This window comes from Sycon ciliatum, chromosome 10 (genome assembly GCF_964019385.1).
Source record: "Sycon ciliatum chromosome 10, ocSycCili1.1, whole genome shotgun sequence".
NCBI lineage: Eukaryota > Metazoa > Porifera > Calcarea > Leucosolenida > Sycettidae > Sycon > Sycon ciliatum.
The window spans coordinates 7799353-7823953 of record NC_088652.1 but is presented as its reverse complement, the minus strand read 5'-3'; the positions used below and the strand labels follow the sequence as shown (position 1 = coordinate 7823953).

General features: G+C 43.2%; 1 protein-coding gene across 1 annotated transcript in view; it reads left to right on the top strand.

Moving 5' to 3' along the window:
- The window catches only part of LOC135825720 (sushi, von Willebrand factor type A, EGF and pentraxin domain-containing protein 1-like), an 85366-nt gene that overhangs the window by 59013 nt on the left and 1752 nt on the right, over positions 1-24601 (top strand). Inside the window, exons 10-31 of the mRNA XM_065338341.1 lie at positions 164-424; positions 2637-2891; positions 3223-3417; positions 4809-5006; positions 5729-5983; positions 10280-10477; positions 10937-11170; positions 11430-11648; positions 12921-13136; positions 13620-13745; positions 14557-14805; positions 15302-15670; positions 16529-16678; positions 17590-17621; positions 17935-18986; positions 19704-19740; positions 20621-20779; positions 21181-21251; positions 21737-21821; positions 23395-23439; positions 23965-24051; positions 24483-24584. Coding sequence (XP_065194413.1) covers positions 164-424; positions 2637-2891; positions 3223-3417; positions 4809-5006; positions 5729-5983; positions 10280-10477; positions 10937-11170; positions 11430-11648; positions 12921-13136; positions 13620-13745; positions 14557-14805; positions 15302-15670; positions 16529-16678; positions 17590-17621; positions 17935-18986; positions 19704-19740; positions 20621-20779; positions 21181-21251; positions 21737-21821; positions 23395-23439; positions 23965-24051; positions 24483-24584 — 4595 coding nt within the window. The remainder of the gene's footprint in view (positions 1-163; positions 425-2636; positions 2892-3222; positions 3418-4808; positions 5007-5728; positions 5984-10279; positions 10478-10936; positions 11171-11429; positions 11649-12920; positions 13137-13619; positions 13746-14556; positions 14806-15301; positions 15671-16528; positions 16679-17589; positions 17622-17934; positions 18987-19703; positions 19741-20620; positions 20780-21180; positions 21252-21736; positions 21822-23394; positions 23440-23964; positions 24052-24482; positions 24585-24601) is intronic.

Sequence of the window (24601 nt, the reverse complement as noted above, 5' to 3'; positions counted from 1 at the left end):
AATGAGCTAACATTCTTAGCTATGGCACCATACTGAACCTAGGCGGTCCTGGCAATTGGCAATTTCCCCTTTGGAGGCAGTGGACCTCCTTGACAGGTGACAATGAATAATTTCTCCGTACCGAGATTGTTATTTTCATTGTCTTGTTTGAAATTCATTTCAGTGGTCACCTGTCCTTGGACATTGCCTGGCGATGACAGCAGCACCTTCGCTAACGGGAGTGTAGAAGTCCTTCAGACATCAGAATTCAATACGTATACGTTGCCAGAGAACAGTGTCTCTACAAGTGTGCCGATAGGTATCACACTAAATATAACCTGCTCTACCGGGTTCACTATCCCCGGGCATGGCAAGGACGTCATTCAGTCTGAATGCAATGCCTCCGGTCTCTGGACGCTTGACTTGCACAACATACACTGCGAAGGTTAGTTCAATCGTTGTACAGTCGACGCCACTTATAACGACTTTGCATACATGTATAGCGAAATTTGTCGTAACGAAACGTTGCCCATGTCCCAGTTGGAATCAACAGTGTACGTGTATTTCGATTATATGTACAGTCAAATCTCTTTAGGACGAACATCTAGGGACTGGTGATATTTTGTTCGCGATAACGGGAGTTCTTCTTATCCATATGTTTTACCCAGTGATTACACAGAGGTTTATCCAATACAGTTACGAATACTTGTTCTTCTCAGGCAGGCATTGGTCTTATCCGTGTTCATCCTAACGAGGTTTCACTCTATACGGATCACGAACTTCAGCTATAAAGAACTGATTTTCCTGTACAATGTTGTTTGCCATATCAGGAGATGACTGTATTCCGCTTCGGTGCACTGGTGTTATTCCATCTTGTTGTTGTTGTTGTTGTTGTTGTTGTTGTTGTTGTTGTTGTAGACTGTAATTATAGTGGAAATCAAAGCAGCCATAATGCCTAATAACAATGAACCCACTGTGAACAAAAAAGACATCGAGGAAAAATAGACATAGGAAAAAGAAAGAACAACAGACGGAAGGTTGGCTGTAAAGAACATAATCTAGTGAGCTATGGAAACCCTACACGTGCGTAGCTGATAATATATACTGCAAGGCTTGAGATTTGAAATCCAAATACATATTCAAATGTTTTGCTGCTGATAGCAATCACTTCCACATAATGGCTCCAGCGTGCGTTAGGCGCTTAGCAGAACGAGCAGTGCTATCAGGTGGTTGGGACCACAATCAAGTTGCTTGCCTCCTCGAGTGCGAGTTGAGGGCATGAAAGCAAAAAGGACTGAAATAGGGTGCTACATGCACCATGCAAACATCGCCAGATGAAACAAAACATATTCAAGTGCACCGAAATCCGTAGAATACATACATGCATTCGATTTGGCAGGGGACCAGTGCTGGTCCACGGTGGAGACTTGCAGACTGCACGAGCACCATGTTTGAACAGCCTATTTAGCAGTTGTTCCTGAATAACTGACAAATACGGGCAGGAACTAATAGAAGAATACAAAAATTCTTGAAAAAATGATAGATCTGAAGTAGGTGAGTCGGCATGGATATGGCAGCGAGGAAGCATGTCGCAGCAGGACAGCAATTTTCAGGCAACTCGACGAGCAACATGTTCCACCGTTGTGATCCAACTCATGTCCGAGTCAAAATGCAGGCCAATGTATTTGGCAGATGTGAGTACTGGTAAGACTTGTGAATTGCATCGGGATGTGAGTGCCATGCCATACGCGAGGGTATCATGAATAATCGGAGTAACCGGCTAAGGAACAACTCCAGTCTGCGTACAGGTTTATGTATTGCACTGTGATTGTTTGCATAGTGTACTTTCGAGGTTTCAAGCTGTCCTACTGACATGCTTGACTACATCCTGTCTCTTTAGTATTATCTGGCCCAAACGTCTCGACACGAGTGATACTTGAACAGATCATAATTACAACTTACTGGGTGGCAGTCGCGAGTCAGTCAAGTTTCAAGTCAAGTCGGCGGAATAGCGCGAGCTCCAGTGTGGGGACCAAACCTTTTCTTACAAATCATCGCCGAAGTCGCAACCACTATTTCGAACTTACTGAGTCATAATATAATCTCCGCAGTAAATATACAAGGTGTCATCTGTACAAAAAAGATCCGTCGTACAAGAGACCATGAAAGATGCCTTTTCCAAAACCAAAACATGTTAAAATTATATAAGCTCAAAATCCAATCTGCGGACAGATCTGTAGCGTCCTTTGTGGACTCATCAGCGCAGTACAGAGAACATGAGGCCGAACCTGTTAGCAATGAAAAATATGTTTTCCAAAGCCAGATTTAAACCAGATCCGAACGTACCTGGCCAGAGAGCTCAAACTGACAAGTCAGTGAGCTCTGCATAACGCAAACAGCAAAGGCAGAAGAGTGCTCACCTACTACAAGAGCAGGAGTGAAATGTTCACTCAGCGAACTGAACTGTTTCGTCCTTTGTGGACTCATCAGCGCAGCACAGAAAAATAAGGCCGAACCTGATAGCAATGAAAATATATTTTCCAAAGCCAGATTTAAACCAGGTCCGAACGCATCCTAAGCAGAACATAAGTTCAAATATCTACTTATCAATATCAAGTATAAGTTGTTTTTCCGCTGCATCTATTTTGCTGAAATAGAGATCAAGTGCCAGCTGGAGATTCTCACTATGCATAACATTACTGCCGCGTTGTACGTAGCAAAAGGCAACAAGAGCATGGAGTCAATATCAATCAACCGGACCGATAGCGTTAGCTATCCGTACTCAACACAACTCAATGTGACGTGCAAGGAAGGGTATCAAATATCTCAACTAGATGCTCATGAGCGGAATTTTGTTTCTGCGTGCCTAAGTCCTGATGGAGCGTGGGTGCCGCCAATTGCAAAGTGTGAAGGTAGGAGGAGCGCAGGTTCTAGAATTATTAATTTGAAAATTATTACATTGAAAAGACACAGAGGTGTAGTTGGTATCCGTGGTCGAGGAATGTCGGTACGGCATTGGGCTAACTGTTGCACTCTCTGATTCTACCTTATCCGATTAGAACGGGCGGTTTTATTTGCCGATCATAGTGTCACATAGACTCCACAATTGACTGTCAGGTTTAGGGGAAAGTTAGAAACACTGTCTTGCTCAAACCTTTTTCCATTTGCAATGAATGCTGAGGGAAGAAGAATGATAGAACTTGTATTTGACGAAATGCAACTGTTAACGTTGGTGTTTATCAGAGGTCACGTGCAGTCAGCCCATTATCAACAAGTCAGTTCATCTCGAGAATGCAACAGGTTCCAGGTACAATACAACACTCTCAGTAGGATGTCAACTGGGCTATGTATGGACAACAGGTGATACGCCAGGAAGCGACACCAATGGCACCATAACATGCCAGGCAACGGGCCTTTGGTCTCCGGGAACTTGCGAAGGTACTTGAGATTGTGCTAGGGCTATTTATAATTTATTGTATTTGCAAAAATACAAATAAAAACAGGGAGGAAAACTTCCTTGTGCCAGCGGAGAGGGCTCGACACAATAATGTGGAGCACTATTACACACAAAAAACACAATGGAGGTTTACAGAGTTGTCGAAACTCGGAGTTTCTTGCTCAATGCAATCATCAGAAAACTATTACATGCTCAGTGGGACTTGGCCAAATAAAAACAGGTATAGCTGATGCCAAGCATGGATGCACGCATCAAAAACCACAGAAAAGCAGTTCTCCGTCCAAAAAAGGAGAAAACCGGAAAACCCTGCAACTGCAGGGACAATTCATCTTGGCTGCCGAAAGGTGAGTGCCAAGCTCAGGAGATAATATCTGCTGTGATCATTACCTCAGGCACCACCAGAAAAAGAATACACACACCATGGTAACCACATGACAACGGCTAGACACAAAAAATTACTCCGACAGCACAGAATTATGCAAACACATCTGGAACCGAACGAATTCAATCTCCCTGCACCATCATCAGTGCAGGATAAAAGATTGCGATCGAGCCTACACCAAGATCACCAGGCAATTTTCTACCTTGAAGCGTGCAATACGCAACACATAAAACAGCATCTAGCCTCAATAAGCAACCAGATTTCGTCCCGGGATGTGAACAAACATCTGCTCAGCCACCATAACTGTTAGCGTCACTCACCTTTCCTGGCCTCTGCACCCTCCTGTCCACGGCAGCCTCACACATTCATGTACACCCTTCAAAGCGGTGAACCCCTTGATAGGCGACAAGCCTCTGGGTCATCCTAATCAAGATAATTATTATTATTCATTTTGCTAACATAAAACTGTTAGCATAGAAAATAGTACATCTGGCCCTGCCTCTACGGTCTCCTGAATACACCAGGTGCACAATTTGCGTACAACCTCCTACTCCCAACCATCAACTACACACGTTCGTACGCGAACGTAACACTGCTACTGAAAGTCAGGGATTCAGCAAATTGGCATTGTGGCCGTGTTGATCTGTGTAGACTCCCTGATGATGTTAAAAAAAAGCTTAAAAAACAACAAAATTAAAAGTCTTCCCTTCTGGATGAACATATTTAGGGAATTTTAGGGGAAGTGCAAATGCTCAGTATGGTACAAAGCAAATGCAACCTTGTTGACCTAGAAGTACACGAATACGCCCCACATAATCGTTTTACCAATTTACCAAAATCACATTCACTGCCATGCCTGAAGAATGAAAAGGAGATTGAGAATAGTCGTCACGTTAATTGCACTCCACAGGAAGATGGAGGGAGTGAATATTTCTTGAAGTCCACGTCATGCTGCACGACTGTGTCATTCATCTACTTGTCTTTTTTCAGTGGTCACATGCAGAGATCCTGTTGTGAATAACACATTCCCTTTGGATAAGACAACAGCATACACATACAACACAACTCTGGCAGTTGGATGTCAAATTGGTTATGGATGGGCAACCAATAGTAACGCACCAGGAAACGAGACCAATGGTACTGTTACATGCCAGGAATCGGGAGTTTGGTCTGCAGGAACTTGCCAAGGTACTTCAAATTGTATTTTACTCTGCCCCTTTGGCCCTTAGCTCTTGTGTTGCACATGATCAGATGCCAATCATTCCATGCCTGACCACTGGATAGTTCTATCTGCTTGGTTTGCGAATGGAAACAACGAGGACTACAAAAGAACGTATGACAAAGTGTTTTTACTGGTATGTACTTCAAGTAATTGCAATTAATCTTTCAGATCTACCTAATGTTTTACATACATACTATACAAGGAAAGGCAAACAAACTGTTCATATCATAATGATGTCATAATTAGAGACCTTGAACGCCTAACAACGGTTATATTGGGAGAAGTAATTTATGATTTCAAGTCTCGTTTCCGTAGACTTACAGCCAACACAGACTGCTAGAGTTATTCTACGGGTCTAAGGTGCCATTTGATTTCACATTGTATTTGGAATATTGCTGGAGGTTCAACACTATTATGCTACATAATCCAATACGCCACACCACCACATTGCGCTCTTGGCCGATCCAAACTCTGCACTCACATCACAATCACCACAGCGAGGACAATTCTGGTATATAGTCTACAGGTTGATATTGACAATGACCCTCCAGACAGCTGTTTCGCTCCTCCTGAACTCATCAGTGGAGGCATAAGATGTTGAATGAAAGAATAATAAGAATAGACTGATCGTTATTATATTATTTAATTTAGGGCTAAATTGGCTACATAATTCTGTTTTTGGCAACAGAAATCACCTGCAGGTTGGAGATACTGACTGGGAATAATTCTACTACCACGTTGTACATAGACGAAGGTAACAACAACATGCAGGCAATACCAGTGAGCCGGTCCAGAATCACCAGCTATCCGTACTCAACGCAGCTCAATGTAATGTGCGCGGAAGGCTACCACATTTCTGACCAGGTCACTCACCAGCGGAACCTCTCATCCACGTGCTCAAGTATCAATGGGGCCTGGGTGCCGCCAGTTGCTACTTGCCAAGGTAAGCATATATGTAAATTATGTCGGAACAAAAACGCAAATGGTGGTGTCCATTCCCAAACTCACGACGGTCGTTAACACCCGAAACTCCAGCTGCATATTCAGTACCTAGTGGCGAGGGTGAGAAGGTAAGTGTAACAAGTGCTAAAATCCTCATTATCCGTAGTCATGTTCCACCTTGTGTCTGACCAAAGGTTAACAGTTGATTTTGGGTAGCTGCAAGGGCGGAGAAACCGCTCCCAGACAGAACTTGAACCAGGTACCTCTCGTATCTCACTTATAGGCTTTGATCACCGACTGCGCCTGCCTGATCCTAATGGGATTCCATTTAAATGGTGTTGAGGTTGTGTGACAAGAGTCCACGCAGTGTGGAGTTTTGAATCGATTCAAATGACTAGGTCTTAGTTGACCCTCATTACGGGTTTGTGTGGTCCAAACTAGGCTCTGGCGGATTATGCTCGCGAAATTATGGAATTATGCTTTCTTGGTTTCCCCGCATATGCTCGCAAAATCCTCATGTTATGCTTTGGAACGCGGGGACACAAAATACACTTTGTTTTACTTATGGAGCCTCAAAGTTCGGAAAATTGTGCGTTTTCGTACTTGCAAGTGGCAATAACTTAAGTGCAACAAAATGTTACACGAGTATCATCATACCAAGGCATCCATGTATGCTAAGGATCAACATGGAAAAGAGAAAACAGTCAATAGTTTTCTATTCATTTGTTGCCTTCTTTTGTAAAAAGATATTTTCATTGGGAAATTAGTTTGAGACTTTGAGTTACCTTTGAAAATTATGTTCAACTGTCTTCCTAATCGTACTTGTCCAGCCCATGTCACCCTCACCCTAATGCGAATAACCAACGCATCTCTCCCGTAGCTCCACCTCTCCTTCCGTCATGACCGAGCATCAACTATACCTCATCTTTCTATTTGTTTTATTAGAGCAATATCCATAGCCTGCACAGTCATGGCTGCTAAAATCCAGAGGTCATGACTTCGTAGCATGCATGTACAGTCACGCCCGCGGAGTTTTGCGGACTACCCGTCACTACTATGATCTCATCCGCCCCAGGATACCTGATAAAGCCAGGCTGATTCACTCGCATCTTCTGCTACATGTACTGTATCAGTGTGAGGAAGAACTAATCACATGTACTTTGAAAAAGACGAGTACGAGCATGCAATCACGTTTCCTACCTTGCTTTTCATTGAAAAACTATCTGCATGACCTCCAAGCCCTTTACCATGTAGACCACCAGCACTGATCAGGTGCGTTCATTGTACACAATTGTGTTGCGTACATACTAGAACTGTGGTACAACCATGTAGTTATGCTCCTACCTCCGAAAGGATGCCAAATTATGCTCCAAATTTTCAACCACCAAATTATGCCAATAATTATGCCGGCATAATCCGCCGGTGCCTAGTCCAAACGGACCCCAGAGTTAATATTTTTGAAATGTGTTTTCACTTTGCTGCATCACATCTCCCTGAAACTTCATGTATTCCTCAACAACACAATAACCGAGATAAATATAATCTGAGTTAGAGGTTCATGTTGGATTTCAACTTTATTACGGGAAATGCGGGCGGGGTCCAAATGGAATCCAGTAACTTAGAACACAAGGAAGACAGGAAAGAAAATGCCATACCTGGAATCAGCGTTAGTAACCACGGCGGCGGCTGAAGCTATGGCCAGTATTGGCGGAGGGCGACCCAGGTTTTATCTTTATCTTGGTTGGGCCGGTCACTCAGAGCGGCTAGCTCGGCGTCAGACAGATCACTTCCTCCTCGTCTTGAATCATGGTCTTCACATTGTCGATAGCATCGCTTGGCGCAACGTAAAGAGTGATGGTCTAGCCAGGAAGAGTGTTGACGAAATTCTGCATTCCACCACGGAGACGAAGTACCAAGTGAATAGTGGACTCCTGCTGAACGTTGTAGTCACTCAGGGTTCGGCCGTCTGCCAACTACGCGCCGGCAAAAATCAAACGCTGCTGGTCTTGGGGAATACCCTCCTTGTCTTGGTCAGCAGCCTGCATGTCGTCGTCCTCATCAGCTTCGCCATCACCACCGGTAGTATACATGTAGGTAGCGGGTTGCTTGAAATCGCCATCGGAGTCTCCAATGGATGCCGTGCGGAAAGAATGGTGATCCACGTTAGCATCCTGACTGTGCTGCAGGCTAATAAGCATGGCCAGGCCCAGGAAAGCATGAAACACGATTCTCATCTTGATTCGTCGCACGGAGCTGCAGCGGGTTGATCTATGGGGGTCTGGGGTCGAATCACGTTGTTTTATTTTACAAAAACACACCGCTGCCACCAATGTAATAGGTAGCCGAGTGGTAGGCGCGGTGAAATCAACAATAATTACTTTTATTCTACTTTCAGGTACACACCTGAGATATAATCGTTCGTGAAAGAAGAAGCGGCAAAATAAATAACTTTCTCTCCGGTGCTCACCTAGAGGCTGAATCCTTATTCTTCGAGTTAGCTTTCATTGCTATCCAATCTAATCTAATCTTCTCTTCATCAAAACAGAAATGCGCAGCCGCTTTTATGCAGCAGACGACGTACGCTTACATACGGAGATACACTAAATATACATCAGGCAAGCTCCGTATTAGTTCCGTACTGCTTCCGTATTGGTCGGGCAGGGATACTACACTTGCAAATAATCCCGACAAACTTCAGTGCTGTCAACAAATGCAGTTGGGCCAAAGCATTGGTCTATGGGAAGGGAACACAGCAAAATATTGCATAACATGGAAAGTTTGCAAGAATACAACCTAAAACGTTCCTGGGGTCCAAAAAGACCCCAATATACTGGGAACGTAGGAAAAAATGAACATGGAATGAGAGTTAAGGTATAGAGGCTGAGACAAAAAATATGGAACAGATAAGGTTGAGAATAACGGAAAAGTGTGATTGCGGCGACAGATTCCTTTTAAGGAAGAGGTTTTTTGATCAGACTCATTCTTGCCCAGTCACTCCGCAACAATCGAACTCTTTTACCAATCAAATGTTTTAGTTATAAACTGATCCTCAAAGAGTTCGATCGCATAGTGAATGGGAAAGAACGAGGCTGCTCACGAAATCTCTTCCTTTGAATGAAGCTGCATGAAGCCTCACCAATGCCACTAAGAATCATTTTTGTACTCACATTAATTAATAGTATCCATACATATTCACTCTCCAAACGGTCTCTGGGCTACACCAATCACTAAAAGAAAAAGAGACATTAAAATTATTCTAATTTTCGGGCAAGGCCCAGCTTAAAGATGGGCCTTTCCTGAAAATTGCAATAATTATGTCTTTTTCTTTTAGTGATTGGTGTAGCCCAGAGACCGTTTGGAGAGTGAATATGTATGGATAGAGTGGATGGCTACAGTGGAGTCTTTGTATTTTGCGAAACATATAAATAGTGAAGAAAAAAAGGACCAAGAAACTACAAGATACGCTACAATGCCCACTAACACCATAAGCTACTAAACAATCAGCTCATGCGATAACATTGCACGACACTGACCGGCGGTACTGATGTTCTACAACTAACTGGCTAACAGCTCTAGCACATCTTGGATGCGAACTCCAACAGCCTTCCAACTTGGACTGTGGTAAGTTATAGAAATATTACATGAGGAGGGAAGGTGAGCGAAACCAAGATTAGCTCGAGCTGAAAGTCTCAGCTGTGAAGGACGTTGGCAGATGTTCATGCATGTCGATGACGATACTGGCAAGACCACTGGACCATACGGTCAAACCACGATTCAAGGACGCAAAGTAACATTCCACACAACTTGTGTGGCTCAAAGATGATGATGTGTGGCTAAAAGGGGAAACTATGGGAACAAGAACCATGCAAAACCGAATGCCTCAGTAAAACAGCACTGTACTTAGTCTAGGACACTTTAGATGGACAATAAACCGCTGTAACAAACCGCAGTTTCACACGACAGTCTTTTCGCCGTTTAGATAAGAACGGTTCGTCAGGTGTGCATGATGGAAGGCTGTTGGAGTGCGCATCCAAGACGTGCTGGAGTTGTTACCCAGTTAGTTGTACTTCAAGTAGAACGTCAGTACCGTCGGTCAGTGTCGTGCAAGGTTATCGCATGAGCTGATTGTTTAGTAACTGGTGGTGTTAGTGGACATTATAGAGTATCTTATAGTTGTTTGGTCCTTTTTCTGTACTATAAATTTATCCTCGGCTCTCCATCCTAGTCGATTCATATTAAAGTCAAGTAAAAGTCACACACGCAGACAATTTTGTTTACGTACATCGGTTCATTGCAGAGGTAACATGTAATACTCCCGTTATCGACGATTCATTTCTAATGACGAATAAGACAGCTTACGAGTACAACACAACTCACTCAGTTCAATGTCAGCTTGGTCATGTATGGACAACCACTGGTGAAACATCAACGAACGAAACCAATGGCACCATAATATGCCTGACGACGGGAATTTGGTCTCGAGGATCTTGCGAAGGTACTTCCTATTGTGTTTGTGCAATTTCCAGATGCCCTGCTCGTGTAGAATTCTCGTAGAACCGTCACATTGAGCGAATTGATTAGTTCAAATATTCAACAGCATTGCTCTCCTTCACTACCGGCTTAAAACTTTGATTGTCTCATAGAGGCGTTATACGTCTTACAATAACTCTGTGAGGCCACAGTTTTTAGGGTCAGCTCCTAATAATTATTACTTTTCGATCGTGTTCCCCTAAGCTCGCCATCCCCAAAACATTCCATCACATTACTGTTGAACTATTTCCAGCTAAAATAATGCCGTTCCAGCTTCCTCGCGTGATCTGGGCACGTATTATATCCTCTAACATATCGTATGTACGGTGGGCGAAATCAACCTCTTAGGGTTTAGCAATTGAATGAAAGTATCAACCACTCAGTTGATTTTATGTGGTCTCTTTGTTCATTAACGTATTCGCAGCAATTACGTGTCCATCTAAAGAGATAGCAAATTCTTCTTTAGGCGACACAGGAGACGCTTACTACGGAGAGAATAGAAGCGTCTTCTGCAACACTGGCTGGTTCTTTGTGAGCATTGCGCACCAGGACGGTGAGAATGAAACTGGTCTCAACCCGAAGTCAGGAAGTCAACAACAACGAGTGGGTCACGTTTTCTGCGAGGCTGATCGAACCTGGTCCCCAGGATTTTGCTCGCGTAAGATTTATTCCTATGTACACCCACACATTTGAAGTGATGCGAATGACGTAGGAAAACCAGAACTTGTTCGACTCTGAATTACATCGTCAACCTTTAGCAGTGCTGGCATGTTAGCGATTTTCAAAGAAGAGAATGCATTTGCTTAGTACTTCAAGCACCATTAATTTTGCGTCGCATCTGTGTTACGAGACTTGGGTACAATTTGCATGCTTGAGGACGTGCTTTGTCTTTCATGTCTTTGTGTGCTGGCAAACAGTTGTTTCGTGCCCAACCATTCCGGTCAGTAATGCGGAAATCAACGAGACTGGCATTGGATATTTTCAAGACCAGATCAACGTGACGTGCAGGATTGGATATCAGTTTGTGAGAAGCACAACAACCACAATGAACACGAGTGAATATCTAGAACTGTTTCAACAGACAGGGAAGATGTCATGCCTTGCAAACCAGTCTTGGACCCCTGGACATTGTGCAGGTAGGCCGCGTAGGTAGAATGATGAAGTGAAGTAAAATTTAATGTTTACTGTCCTTATAGGAACTAAACGGACTAAGGAACGACAAGTTACTATGTAATGTCCAATAGCACCACCAGTTACGTGACCATCAGCTCATGCTCCAACTTAGAAGGTACAAATAACATAGGAGGTGAAGGGGAAGGCTGTTGGTGTGCGTGTCCAAGACGTGTTGGAGCTAATTGGCTGTGTCTTGTAGAACGTCAGTACCGTTAGTCAGAATCGTGGAGTGTTATGGCATTATCTGATTGTTTAGTAACTGGCAGGGGTCATAGACATAACATGTACTTTACGTATAGAGTAAGGTGTAGCTCCTTGGTCATGTTCTTTCCCTTAAATTAATCCATGCCTCTGCAGTCCATCTTATTGTTTAAACCATTTTTGTACTTCGAGGAAAAGGAAGTTCCCCACGCTCCCCTCAGTTCCCCACACTGGAATCTTGACACTTGACGACCTCACGATTGCCATCCACAGGACACGGGACATCCAGGTAACCTTCCACTCAGCAAAGCTGGAAGAAAGCACCATAATTATAACAAAACAGATGGATAACGTTCTGCAGGCGTATCCCCGATCACGAGTAAAGCCAGACAGATTTTTGGCGAGAGTAGTAGAGTACAGTAGAGATCGGATATAACGACCTTGCATATAACGACCGATTGGGTTTAGTGACAAAATTCTGCTGCCCAAGTCCTTTGCGAAGATCGGGTTTAGTAACAGATCGAATATAGTGACATTTTGTTCTCTTCCGAAGGAGTTTCGTTATCCAATCTCCACTGTAGTAGCATTTCCAGCAAAACTCTCGCACAGGGTGCATGGTAGACTGAAGTGGACGTACATGCGGGGTGCGTATAACCGAGGTACGAGTGTGTGAGTAATACAATACGCTCACCGGTCCCCTCTTTTTGAATACCTAGCGATTTCGCCTTCATCAGGTAACTGAACGAACAAGCATGTAGAGTGAATTCGAAATCACTCTAAAGCAGTGGGGTTTGCACGAGAGTAGAAAAATGCACAGAATGATTTGTAAAGAGCCTAGGTCGGCGGAGCTCCCTAAACCTCACGACCACTGCCACGATTCAGGTTGTGCTTGCTTCCCCTAGCGGCATCAAAAAAAAGAAAAAAAGAGAAAATGTTCAAACTACATGACGCATTGTGTATTGCTAAGCCTCTGGATGTACAAGCTCATAATAATTATTGTTATGCATTTATGGATTTTAATGCATATTTTGTAGATGTCGTATGTCCATCACGAGAGCTACATAATGCTGATGTTCGCTCTACCGGAGTGGGATACTTCAGCCATAATGTCAGTGTTACTTGCAATTCCGGATACGAATTCACCAGTAGCTCGGCTGAGAATGACACTGAGACCACTGGATCACGTTTTACATATAATGCCACATTAGTCTGCCTATCGGACAGTTCGTGGACAGAAGGAGATTGCAAAGGTACGAGCTAAAGTGTTTGTCAGGAATCACTCAGCTACCCTTGATGGATTGTATCGGCATATTACTTCAAGTCTGTAGTATGCCTGTTTCTCATTTCAATACGTGGGTAGAGCCCTTTGCATGACGAGATTGACTTACCTCTGTTACACGTGTACTTTCCAGTGCTGACAGATTTACTCCAAATCGCAAAAGTGGGATAAATACCAAACGCTGTGCCATCAAAACGTGTTCTTTTATTATTAATAATAATATTTACAGTTCATGTCGATCATGGAAGGATTCATGGGCTTAACGCATAATTTTCTGTCAATGAAATCGAGGCAGAAGAGACAACAAAAGGCATCTCAATATTGTTAGAATGTGTCGCAGGAAGAACAACTTCGAAATCACAGCACATTTTTCAACAAGCATCTGCCATTTGTCTTATCTAGATCCAGTTCCAAACAGTCAGACGTGTTCTCTGCTTGTCGACAATATCTGCAGATATCAATGAGTGTGCTGACAACAGCAGAGATGAGCTATGTCATCAAAACGCCAGTTGTGGCAACAGTCCAGGCTCCTACGCATGTACTTGCCACGTCGGATATGTCGGTGATGGACAGAATGTTTGTGAGTACTTCCTAAGACTAAATCAGTGTTAATTGCAAAATGCGGTATATCCATTTCAACCCTTTCAGCCAGAAACAAATTCAATTTTTGTGTGATCTCCAGCGAAAATCATATTATAGCAGACCGTTTCCAAGTGGTTCCACGCAGATTTGAAAGTGCAATGTGGCTTGCAGATGTCCCTTTTTGATTTAACTGATCTCAACATCTCTGTTTCTAAAATCTGGCACTCACAGCGTTTTGGGATCAAACGTTTCATTTGGAAACCCTAACAAGCAAGTCATATCACGTTTCTCGTTGTAAAGGCAACCCAGGAGTAGACCCAGATGCATCCAGCCATTGCACTTAACAATGAACTAAGTTGAGAGAGATTTGTATTGTATTTTATTATTTTACTTGGGCAGTCCCAACAGACCCCAAGGTCTTCTTACAGGGTGCCCAAGATGAATGAAATCTTGGCGAAAAGAATTGGGAATATCATTTGTGCGAAGAGATTCGGGAAGCGTAGTAAAGCGGTCAGCACCAATGAATGAAATAGATCTGCATCCAAGAGAGTAGAGGTGCTAAGTGGTGGGATGGATAAAGAATGTAGCACCCATTCCACGAAACACACAACAACAACCGAATACAGGTTTCTCAGGTATCCAGAAAGGTTCTGTGGAGATGATGGGCAAGGCGGGAGAATCTGGTGACATGTTTAGATATTCGTAGGGAGGAGACCTTTTGAAAAATAAATTGACGAGTTAATTTGAACGTTCTTTCAAATCATTGCCTGATGCTGTATTGTCGTGTTCATTTCAACATTCTTAATCAGGTAATCCAAAGGTGATGATCAACGTAGCCAAAGGCCTCGACACAGATCTCATTGTGTTTGAGCGGAAGAATGTTGATGGGGAGTGGGAATTTTCTACTTTCTATCCAAGCCCGACAAATTCCACCCACTTGACCGAGAACTTCGAAAATGGAACATTTGCCTTCGTCACCCACGAGCGTGATTCACTGAAGGGAAATGAGGATGGTTGGATGCAAACAGTTCAGTTCCAGAACACTCCTCACAGCAGTGGTATGTATAGATAGTGGCTAGGTGTATGCTATTCACAGTTTACGATGTGATCCTTGCTGAACAACGTTGGACAATTACGCAATTGTCTTGACCCAACACTCGTAGTGGCGTGGCACATATGGAATATACCCTCTTGTAGATGTACGCGGTATATACTAGTACAGACCAATAGTTGACGAGAGCTTTGGAAGCTGAATAGGTTTCTTAACACATGCTTCTAGGTGCAGACCTCATACATGTATGAAAATATTATAGAATAGTTAAAATCCAGTTAATAGATTAGTTGTAAAGAAGAGAAGAAACACATGAGAACGAGTTATGCAGCAACTATCCACGACTGTAACGAGATGATAAACGGTTGCTGCATAACTCGTTCTCATGGGTTTCTTCTCTTTTTTACATTTTATTACTGGCTCAGTATCCGAGTTTAAATAGATTAGTTAATATCTGTTTTTCTCGCTCTTACCTTTCCATCCTGTCGGTGCTTATTCTGTAGAGATACAATGGGTTGTAGATATTGCAGTGAGTGGAGGCAATATGATCCATTCAATTCAAGCACGGGAGAGTACGGTCGTCAAGTTTACACGACTACCATGGCGTACAACTATCCTAGACGATCCACGGAATATTCCACACATTCAATATCGCACTCTGGATTTCGACTGCTATTCAACGGAATGCCCTTGGATAGAAGAAAGGCTGAACAGAACGGAATTTACAGCAGCTCTCAAAGGTGGAAGTAATTATGAATTCCGTATGTTCATAAAGAGGACAGGTAGAGATGCTCGCAGTGTCGCTGACGAAGACGGAAATCCTACAACCAGCCACTACACAGTACCTTTGTCGTTTTACGTCACCGAGACAGGTACGGACTCACCTTCACTATGATGTGTGTCTGAATTTCTATGTAGCCCTGAAGGCTGATAAGGGTGGGTGCTATCCATCAGAATACTGTTAATGTTCCACTCTTTTGTTTCGTTACATGGTTGCATCTAATGTGATTTCGGTCTTTGATTACTTGGTGGTGGATCTGATCTACTCATCTCCCACCGTTTATGTGCTGCATCTGCGCCTTTGATCCTAGAGGGTGGTGGCGTTCCCACGGCGGATGCGGAAAACTCGGCTTCCAGCCGAGTCTCACACGAACCGTGAAATTTAAATAAATTTATTTTGTATCGAAATAGCGAAGGAAACCATGATGGCGACCAAAACACAAATACCGGTACATGTACTTTGTTTCTGTCTCACTAGCTATTTTCTACACTATGACTTAGAAGATGGTGGTTCGCTAAATGTTGAAACATTCATTGCGATTCTAGATGGTAGCCATCCAACCGGCTACGACGTATACCATAATCCCTATCCCTACACATCCATTACAGTATGGACTCGGATGGAGAGCTAAGGATAAATTAATAGTAAAGAAAAAGGACAGAGAAACTACAAGTTACTGATTGTTTAGAAACTGTTGGTGTTAGTGGACATTGTATCGTAACTTGTAGTTCCTTGATCCTTTTTTCTTTACTATTAGTATCCATTAAAATCATCATGATATCTCACTTGGTGGATTGCAGTAGTCACTCTCTGGGAGGGTATCTTGAATTCAATTAACAGAAGCAATGAGACTATAGTATTACATCCTGCATTGTAGCAAAAAGTCAATGTTTTGATTTGTCAGATTCTCCACTGAGATTTCCGTGTTATGTGTCCTGTTTTGCTGCAGACAATGTTCCTGATGACATGCAGACCACAAGTTCAATAGTGACCATCCTAGCTGCCCTCCTGGCTTTAATCATCGTCTTGGCAGTAGTTATGGCCATTGTTGTGGTTTGGTATAGGAAACAGCGAACCGAGCCGTTCGCCACACTACAAAGTAAGACATGTTCCGAGTCTGCATGTCTCAAAATAAGATTATACTTCAGTAGTGTTTATACAATAGTGAACCTGACTTTGCAGAAAATTGCGGATTTGGACCAAATCAAGAAATGTTTGCATCCGTAGAATCGCTACTTGCGCAGTGTATCTACTACAGTCCATTTCAAAACTATAGACGCGTACCTAGGCAAAAACCGTTATGCCAGCATCTATACCACATAAAATCTGTGATCACTTTGTGCATAAATTTTTCCAAGTTGGGCGTCTGTTATCCAATCCTTTAGAAACTATATGAGAGTAATTGTGGAGCGATCCTGAGCAATATTCCGAAAACTATTCTCAAAAAGTTCCAGCCAAATTTGAAATATTTCAAAAACCCTACGCGTCTATAGTTTTGAAATGCACTGTAGGGAGTAGTAAAAAGGCGTACTGTGCAAATTACCTGCATGATTATGGAAAGCACTGCTTAAAAGTGCAAAGAAATGAAATAAAGTGAAAAAAGTACAGAGCACAACAAAAATCCTTTCACTGTTTACAGCAAAACCTATATCTAGGTTTCAGATAAAAATGCCGTATCATTTGCACTCTGGAAAAGAAGAATGACAAATCGAACGGATGAGAGCTCAATGAAGCGCATTGAAAAGTTTAACATAGTGACGGAATAGGCCTATCTTAGGTTCAAACGCATACCTACGCCATACGCATTGCATCGTCTTGTCTAGCGTTCTGTATGATGATTGGAAGTTGTTTGTTTCACGTGAAAAAAATAGTTCACGTCCATACGTTTTTGTTTGCTGGTACCGTATGTTGATTATTGCACGCAACTAATGGATGCTCATTGTTTGGTGTCAAATTCATTCGCTGAGGTTGCCTATTCTTTATAAATCCATTCATTATCGTCTACTGCAGGTAATGGAGTTCGCCATCGAGATCCAGAACGGGTATGTACCGGCTTGTATTCAATTGCAATACCATTGAAGTAGAAAATTACTCACCTTCTTTTCCAGTCATTGCAAGTAGAACGACTTGGCGTTTGCCAGGCACCGAGGGTTTCAATATACGTCCATTGTGAACTAATATTTTTGTCATTGTTTAAAAAAAAACAAAAAACAAGGACCTATAAGTTACTATCTGACTGTATAATATCTCGGTAACTTGGTGCCATTTTAGTCATAACTTTCTCATCATTTTACTCCGGATATTAGATACCAAATTACATGACTTACCACTTCTTTCCCACTTTGTGCATTTTAGACGGATTCGAGAGGGAATTTGTATGTGGTTGCACTGACTGCTGTCAGCGGAAGAACGTCTCCAGAAGTGAATCGAGAGGGGAGAGCAAGTACAAGTGTAACCCCCGTTGCTGAACAAGGCTCACAGTCACCAGAAGTCGAGACTAGCCTGGACAATGCTACCCTTGTCGTTCAGCCACAGAAGAACGACTACATTTCCCGACCTGATAACGACCCAGTTGTGAATGGATCATCTCTCCACTCACCGAGTGTGCCAGGTTCCACGGAAAATCACAACGGGCAGGACAAGGCTGAGGTGACACCAGGTACCATTATACACGGTGGAGAGTCGGTGACATATGCTCAAGTGGAGCTCCGCACACAGCCTGCTCACAGCCGGGTGAAAGAAGACGCCGCCGCCGTTCTTGACGCTGAACACGTCGATGATTCAGCCACAAGACAGGAGGGGCAGTACATGCAGGTGATTGCTGGGAATGTTGTGACAGCCGCTCCGATGGGAAACACAAAGAAGGCAGCTGCTTCTTTCACAATAGTCGAGAATCCCTATGACGGTGTTGGGCAAGATGCTTCGAGTGGACCTGAAGGCAAGAGAGAGATAAGCGATGTCCCAGAGGAGAACCCCTACGCGAATGTTCCGACCGAGTCCCTATCTCAAACTGAAGAGCCAGATGCTACTTGTAATAACCAGGAGGAGAATGCATACGCAATCGTTGGGGATGTAACTGTGACAGCCCAAACCGAGCATGGTAGAACACCCGAAGAGAATCCGAATCACCTGCAGTACATACAAGTTATAACTGGAGGCCGCAACACATCAGATACCATCGACAAGATAAAAGAGTCGTTTTCGCCTTCCAGTCCTGACGTGACCATGTATGCCAGTGTTCAGCAATGCGCTTCAATTGATCCAGCTGGAGGGCTGACCACTACCCAGACGACACCAACTACTACCGTGGCTGTGACGACATCCGTCTCGTCCTCGCTGCAACCGGACAGTCGGTATGAGAAGATTGGGGTGAACTCTATCAAGCATCTAGAACGATTCAGAGCTGGGTCAGTTTTTGTTGCGTTGCGTACTGATAATCATGTAGTACAGTTTACGTATTCTCATCTATTGTATTGTATTGAATTGATTTTAGCTAGGTGGCCCAACTGTACAATGTACTACTACAAAGAGGCCCATCAAAAACTCAAGGAAGTAATGCCAACGGTTCTGCTTCTGACTCTTTTGAGCTCTGCTAAATTGTGCTGTGTAGAGCTTGCCACAGTAGCATTGTAGATCCGTTTTTTGGGCAACAACTGGGCGATGTTCATTGTGTTCTTCCCAAGCGTAGAATATTCCTTGTTCCGCTTTAGGAGCCACCACAACCTATTGCGTCTAGCTCAGCTAAATACTCTTCAAATTGACATTAATTTTTTCTTTAAAACAAGAAAACAAGTATACTGGGAAGCCAAGAAAGCCAGAACGCTCCAAGCTTATTATATCTCCACAATAGCCAGGCTTTCGCAGCATCAGATTACATGTACTAGTATTGGGTATAAGTTCTCAGTAAAAAGGAGATCCAGATGGAGAACCAATGATTAATTTGTAGTTCCCTGATCCTTTTATTTACAATAAAAAAGGGAGATCAGTGGCAAGATTAACGACAATCAGGATGTTCCTTGCCGCGAACTGGGTAATGACTGGGTGGCGTTATCACACAGACGATATGGTTAATGCCAGGACCATAATGTGTGTGTGGGCGTTTGTGTGTTTGTGTAAACCTGCAGGCGGGAGTTTTCGTGGTACGCTGGAATGTGGAACCAGGTAAGATGTGATACTCAATTGATATCAATGTTGAATCAGTGAGATCCAGTCAGTGGAATAAGTTGTCCTTTCTCGCTCCACATAGTTATACTGGCACACATAGAGAAACACAGCAATAGCGACAACACACAAAGTGAAGGGTAGTTGGCCGCAGCCAGATGTGACTGAAAGCAAACCTCACGGCTCTCGTGACACTCGGCTAATGATATGACTGTGTTGAGACTCGAAACTGACTGAAGAAGTCAGGAAAAGAAACGACGATAAAAAGCACACTAGATGCCATATTTGCAACAGAGAAGGGTGCGCGAGAAATCATTTCTCTCCTGTCGCTACGTGCATCTCTGTGCATTTTTGCCGGCGTTTGCACTATAATGGTTTGTGGTTACCTTGTAAAATATCTCGCTGTGCTCGGCCGCTGTGAAATACAATTTTTCACCTACTACAGTACACCTGAGGAAATGAAAATGTAATATTCATAGGTAAGTTAAACAGATTGACGTCACTGTGTCTAACTTATCTATCAACATGCGGTTGACATTTTTGAAGGACGCAGGAACTTTGTTAATACTGAATTCCACTCATCATTCTCCCTTCGAGTGCTCATATTTCACTTAACTTACTTTCTTTCATTCGCCGCAGCCAGATCATCATGCTTCCTATTTCGAATATTTGAAGTAGTGAGTGGAGAAGAAGGAAAGTAAGACTCATCAGGTGGATGTGTGTGAGTCTGATTACGAGACACAAGACAGAGGTGAATGAATGTGTGCTTTGAATTGCTATGTTGTGATTGCATTATTCATGCGTCTGAAGCGTTTAACGTCTGGTTTCTGTTTGCGTAGTATACAACACGCTCTTTGTTAAAATTTGTTTGGTTACAAAGACCCTACAGGGACCATGCTTGCAGGTCATGGTGAAGAGGTTGGCAGTTCAAGTCATGGGCCAGGACTACAGCGAACTGAAGAAGGAAGCCGATACATTGAGCATGTTCTTCCACCGCAATGTTCTGGAGCTATACGGAGTCGTCCAGCATCTGAATGAGGTATGCCAGCTAAAACTAAGAATAGCCTGCGCAAGTATTTGATATTGTGACACACATATGTGTGGGGAAATTGTGGTTCACTATATTTCATGTTTTGCACTCACTTCCTGCCATGGCTGTGAAAGCCTCCCGCAAGAGATCTTTATAGCATAAACTTTCTTCCAATGTTGTCATGCCTCCGACTTTAAACTGTGACTGTCATGATGAAGGCACAAGCATCATTCTCTAAATATTCCTGTTTATCAGAGCTGACTAGTGCCGATCAACGAGTTAGTTGATCCTTTCGGCAATGATGGATTCGTTTTCCAATTTCCAATCCCACTTCCTTGGGCCCCGAATTGCTTGTAGAACCGAACTATGTATTGAATTTGTGCGCTCGCACAATTTTTGGCCTGCTATAGATCATCTTGGTGTTAGAGCTGGCTCAAACGACTCTCCTGGAGTATCTACCAACAATGAACTCAGAAGACCCGTAAGAATTCTAAGTATCACACTACTCACTATGCTCTGGCATTGATTCAGTGGCAGGGTTAATTAGCGGCGCCAATTGTGAACTTGTATCCAATCGCAAGGGGATGACACTTCCAGCTCGTTGAGATGTCTGAGTTGCTGTTCGAGATTTGAAACGATATTCATAGATCTTTCGATAACGTCTCTGTTGGCTACGTTCCGCAAGTTTGAATGCTTTCAATGAAATTTTCTGCGTGAAATTTCCTTTATAATCCAAATTTCGCGCCAATGCTTCCTTTCCGTTGTACGCCCAAGTTTTACTGGAGAACTGATGGCCCATGGGCAGCAAGAAATTGTATTAATTTTCTTAGCCGAGGTATTTGTGGTCGAACCACGCTTCAATGTGGATGACTACACCAGTGCTCCGGTCAATGACTTAAAACCAGAGTAGTTATCCTGGTAAGGTTATGGTATCAGATGCATGGTAAGATATTTTTGTGTTGCTAGATCGAGCCATGACCGCATGATGACGTTTCTGAAGGACATCGCTTCTGGAATGCAACACCTTGCAGAGCAGAACTACTCACACAAGGTACTTGTAACCAGGTCACCCATGTAGTGAATAAAGACGGCTTCTTTGGTTTTGCTCAACTAATCTACTTGTTGTAGGTTTGCTGGAGAATGTGTCCACACCTAGGCAACCCTGAATCATATCCTACATGCAAACCCTCAAAGACATGGCCCCAGGGAAGAGCTTATAAACTGAGTTCATGTAGTAATGAAACGAATGTCAAAACCTACTAGTCGAATATTCTTCAGCTTAACGAACGAATGAACGAATATTCTTTAGGTGACACAGATGACATCACATGCCCTCCTCTCAGTCATTTGATGGACATTGTCAATACTAATTTATTATTAGGTATGACAAACGGTAGTGCCATGTAAAATGTACTGCCGCATAAGGGTACTTCGAAGTTCACTGTTATGTGCAACATTGACAGTCCAGTATGGACATACATGTGCATGCAGTGCAGTACAATGTCACAGGCAGGCTGTACCTACTGCACTGTACCGTGTTCGGCGTGCATGTATGTACATGCACTGCATTCGAAGTGTCGTAACGAATACCCGAATGTGACGTAACGAATATTCGAATGTGACAAACCGAACGAATGTTCGAATATTCGAATATTCGTTTCTCCACTAAGTAATAGGTTTTTTCATTTGACCCGACGAGACCACACGACGCTTGCAGATCACAGCACAGCACGAACAGTTCACCAGCCACACTCCACGAAAGCAAGTAGTAGTAGTACTCCTGACAACTCTTGTTTCGTTCCATAGAGATAATAACGGAGAACTCATCAGAGGAGAAGCAGTTGTTGAATGAAGGGGTTCAGCTGAATAATGCTATTGTAGATGGCAACAAAGAATTACTGAGTTTATGGCACACGAACGCGTATAGCCCATTGGTTTGTAGTCTTGGCTGCGAATCATGAGCCGTTCCGAGTTCAAACCTGCGCTGGTAACAGGGAGTGTTTTTAGTGCTCTCTCAATCGCGGTGATGCCCGCGAGTACCGCTTTACATGCAATGAACTGTGCCAACACCCACGGTGAACTGGGTACTCACTTACTCGGTGTGAGGGTAACAAGGGTGACTGCGGTTTATGAGGTTATAGGGCCTTTACACGCCCGCTTGTTGAGAGACTTATCCCCTCTCCCTTGACTCACTTGTGAGGTCATCATTCGACACTAAGGATATATGGCCGAAGTGGTGGCCCGCCGATGTGAATGTAGTTTCTTGATGTGTTCCTCAACACGTCAGGTGATGCGGCCGCCATTCCGGCAACCTTTATTTTTTTATTTTTTTATGGCACACGTCTGAAGGAACAAAATCTATCTTTATCAAATACACATTCAAACTATCCTTTGTGCATAAACCCGATAAAGCAGACACGTTTGACTGTTTTCACAATCTTAGTTTCAGCCTATGCTTGTCAGGTCATAAAATAATATGCTTGGGTTTCGTCACTGCGCAAGACCCTTATATTAATTGGATAGCAGCGTCTTCTTTGAATTTCTCGCAACATTTGCATAGTTCGCTAACTTGTTTTCTAAGGCCCATGCTTTCTAGTTTACAATTGTCCTTTGTTCACTCACAGAGGCTGTCCTCCGCCGTTGTACATCTGAATAACCAAGTTTGCAAGGTGAGAGAGATAAAAATTAGCTTAAAAGGAACCTGGCTTCGAGGTCTATTGGGGGCAAAGTATTTGCACTTGCAAATGCCATCTTTTCATGTTCCCACTGTGGGCGAAGTGGAGAAGCAATGTGTATGTTTATGTGTGTTGGTGCTCCGGTAAAAGCAGTTTAGAAAAGTACGGGTTGAATCTCGAAAGAAATTGTTTCTTATGCGAGAGGGTCTATCGAATGCCCTTCTTTACCAGTACCCTTTTCGGTTCCTTTTACCAGACTTCTCAATTAATTAACCTCTTCATATTAATATTTTTTACCTTAATATTTTCTTCCTTTAAAAATTGCACCCTATTGTACACGTATTGTACACGTATATTTATTCTCGGAGACCCCCTTGGTTTAGGCTTCGGCCTTAGGGGAATCCCTCAAATAATGCTTGGCAACCCCAATGGATCAGAGGCCTGCCCCCTGCTAATGACGTCAAGTAACCACTGTTGAGCACTGAATTTTATTCATGTTCTGCGGCTGCAATAATTTAGATTGGAGGCTTCTCACCGAAGCTAGAAGACGCCCAACACGATCCTGCGGTTGCAGAGCTGTATCGCTCTGTGTTTACTGCTCCAGAGGTAAGAAGAAAGACTCTCTGCATGAGGCCATTAGAACGTGCGGCGATGCGAAGATATTTCAGGTTCGGAAATCAAACACGTTGTCGAAATGGCCAACCACAGAATAATCAAGGAGTAGATATGAATCGGAAGCTGAGAGAATCCCAGTAGAGCTATACTCCATCGGCCTCCTCCCTTGTGTGTTTAGTTGGCGTGGGTGCTGAAAGGTTATTATGTGGTATTTGGACCCAAGATATCCGTGGTCTATGGTAGACAGGGGCATTTCGCTACTAAGTATAGTATATAATACAGTCATTACACTGATGGTATCTAAACAATCTACATAGGGACAATTACTTCTTTATAGCCTAATGTTTTCATTCCTTATACTCCTGATTGCAATAACCTATGATACAAAATATTGTTGATCCACCACTGCCCGTTACGTGCAGGGTGGAGATCAAGAATCACGTGATGTATGGAGCTTTGCCTTTGTCATCGCTGAGATCTATTCCTTCGGAAAGCAGCCACAGCGGGACATCGAGGAAGGAAAGGTGACATCAATAATTAT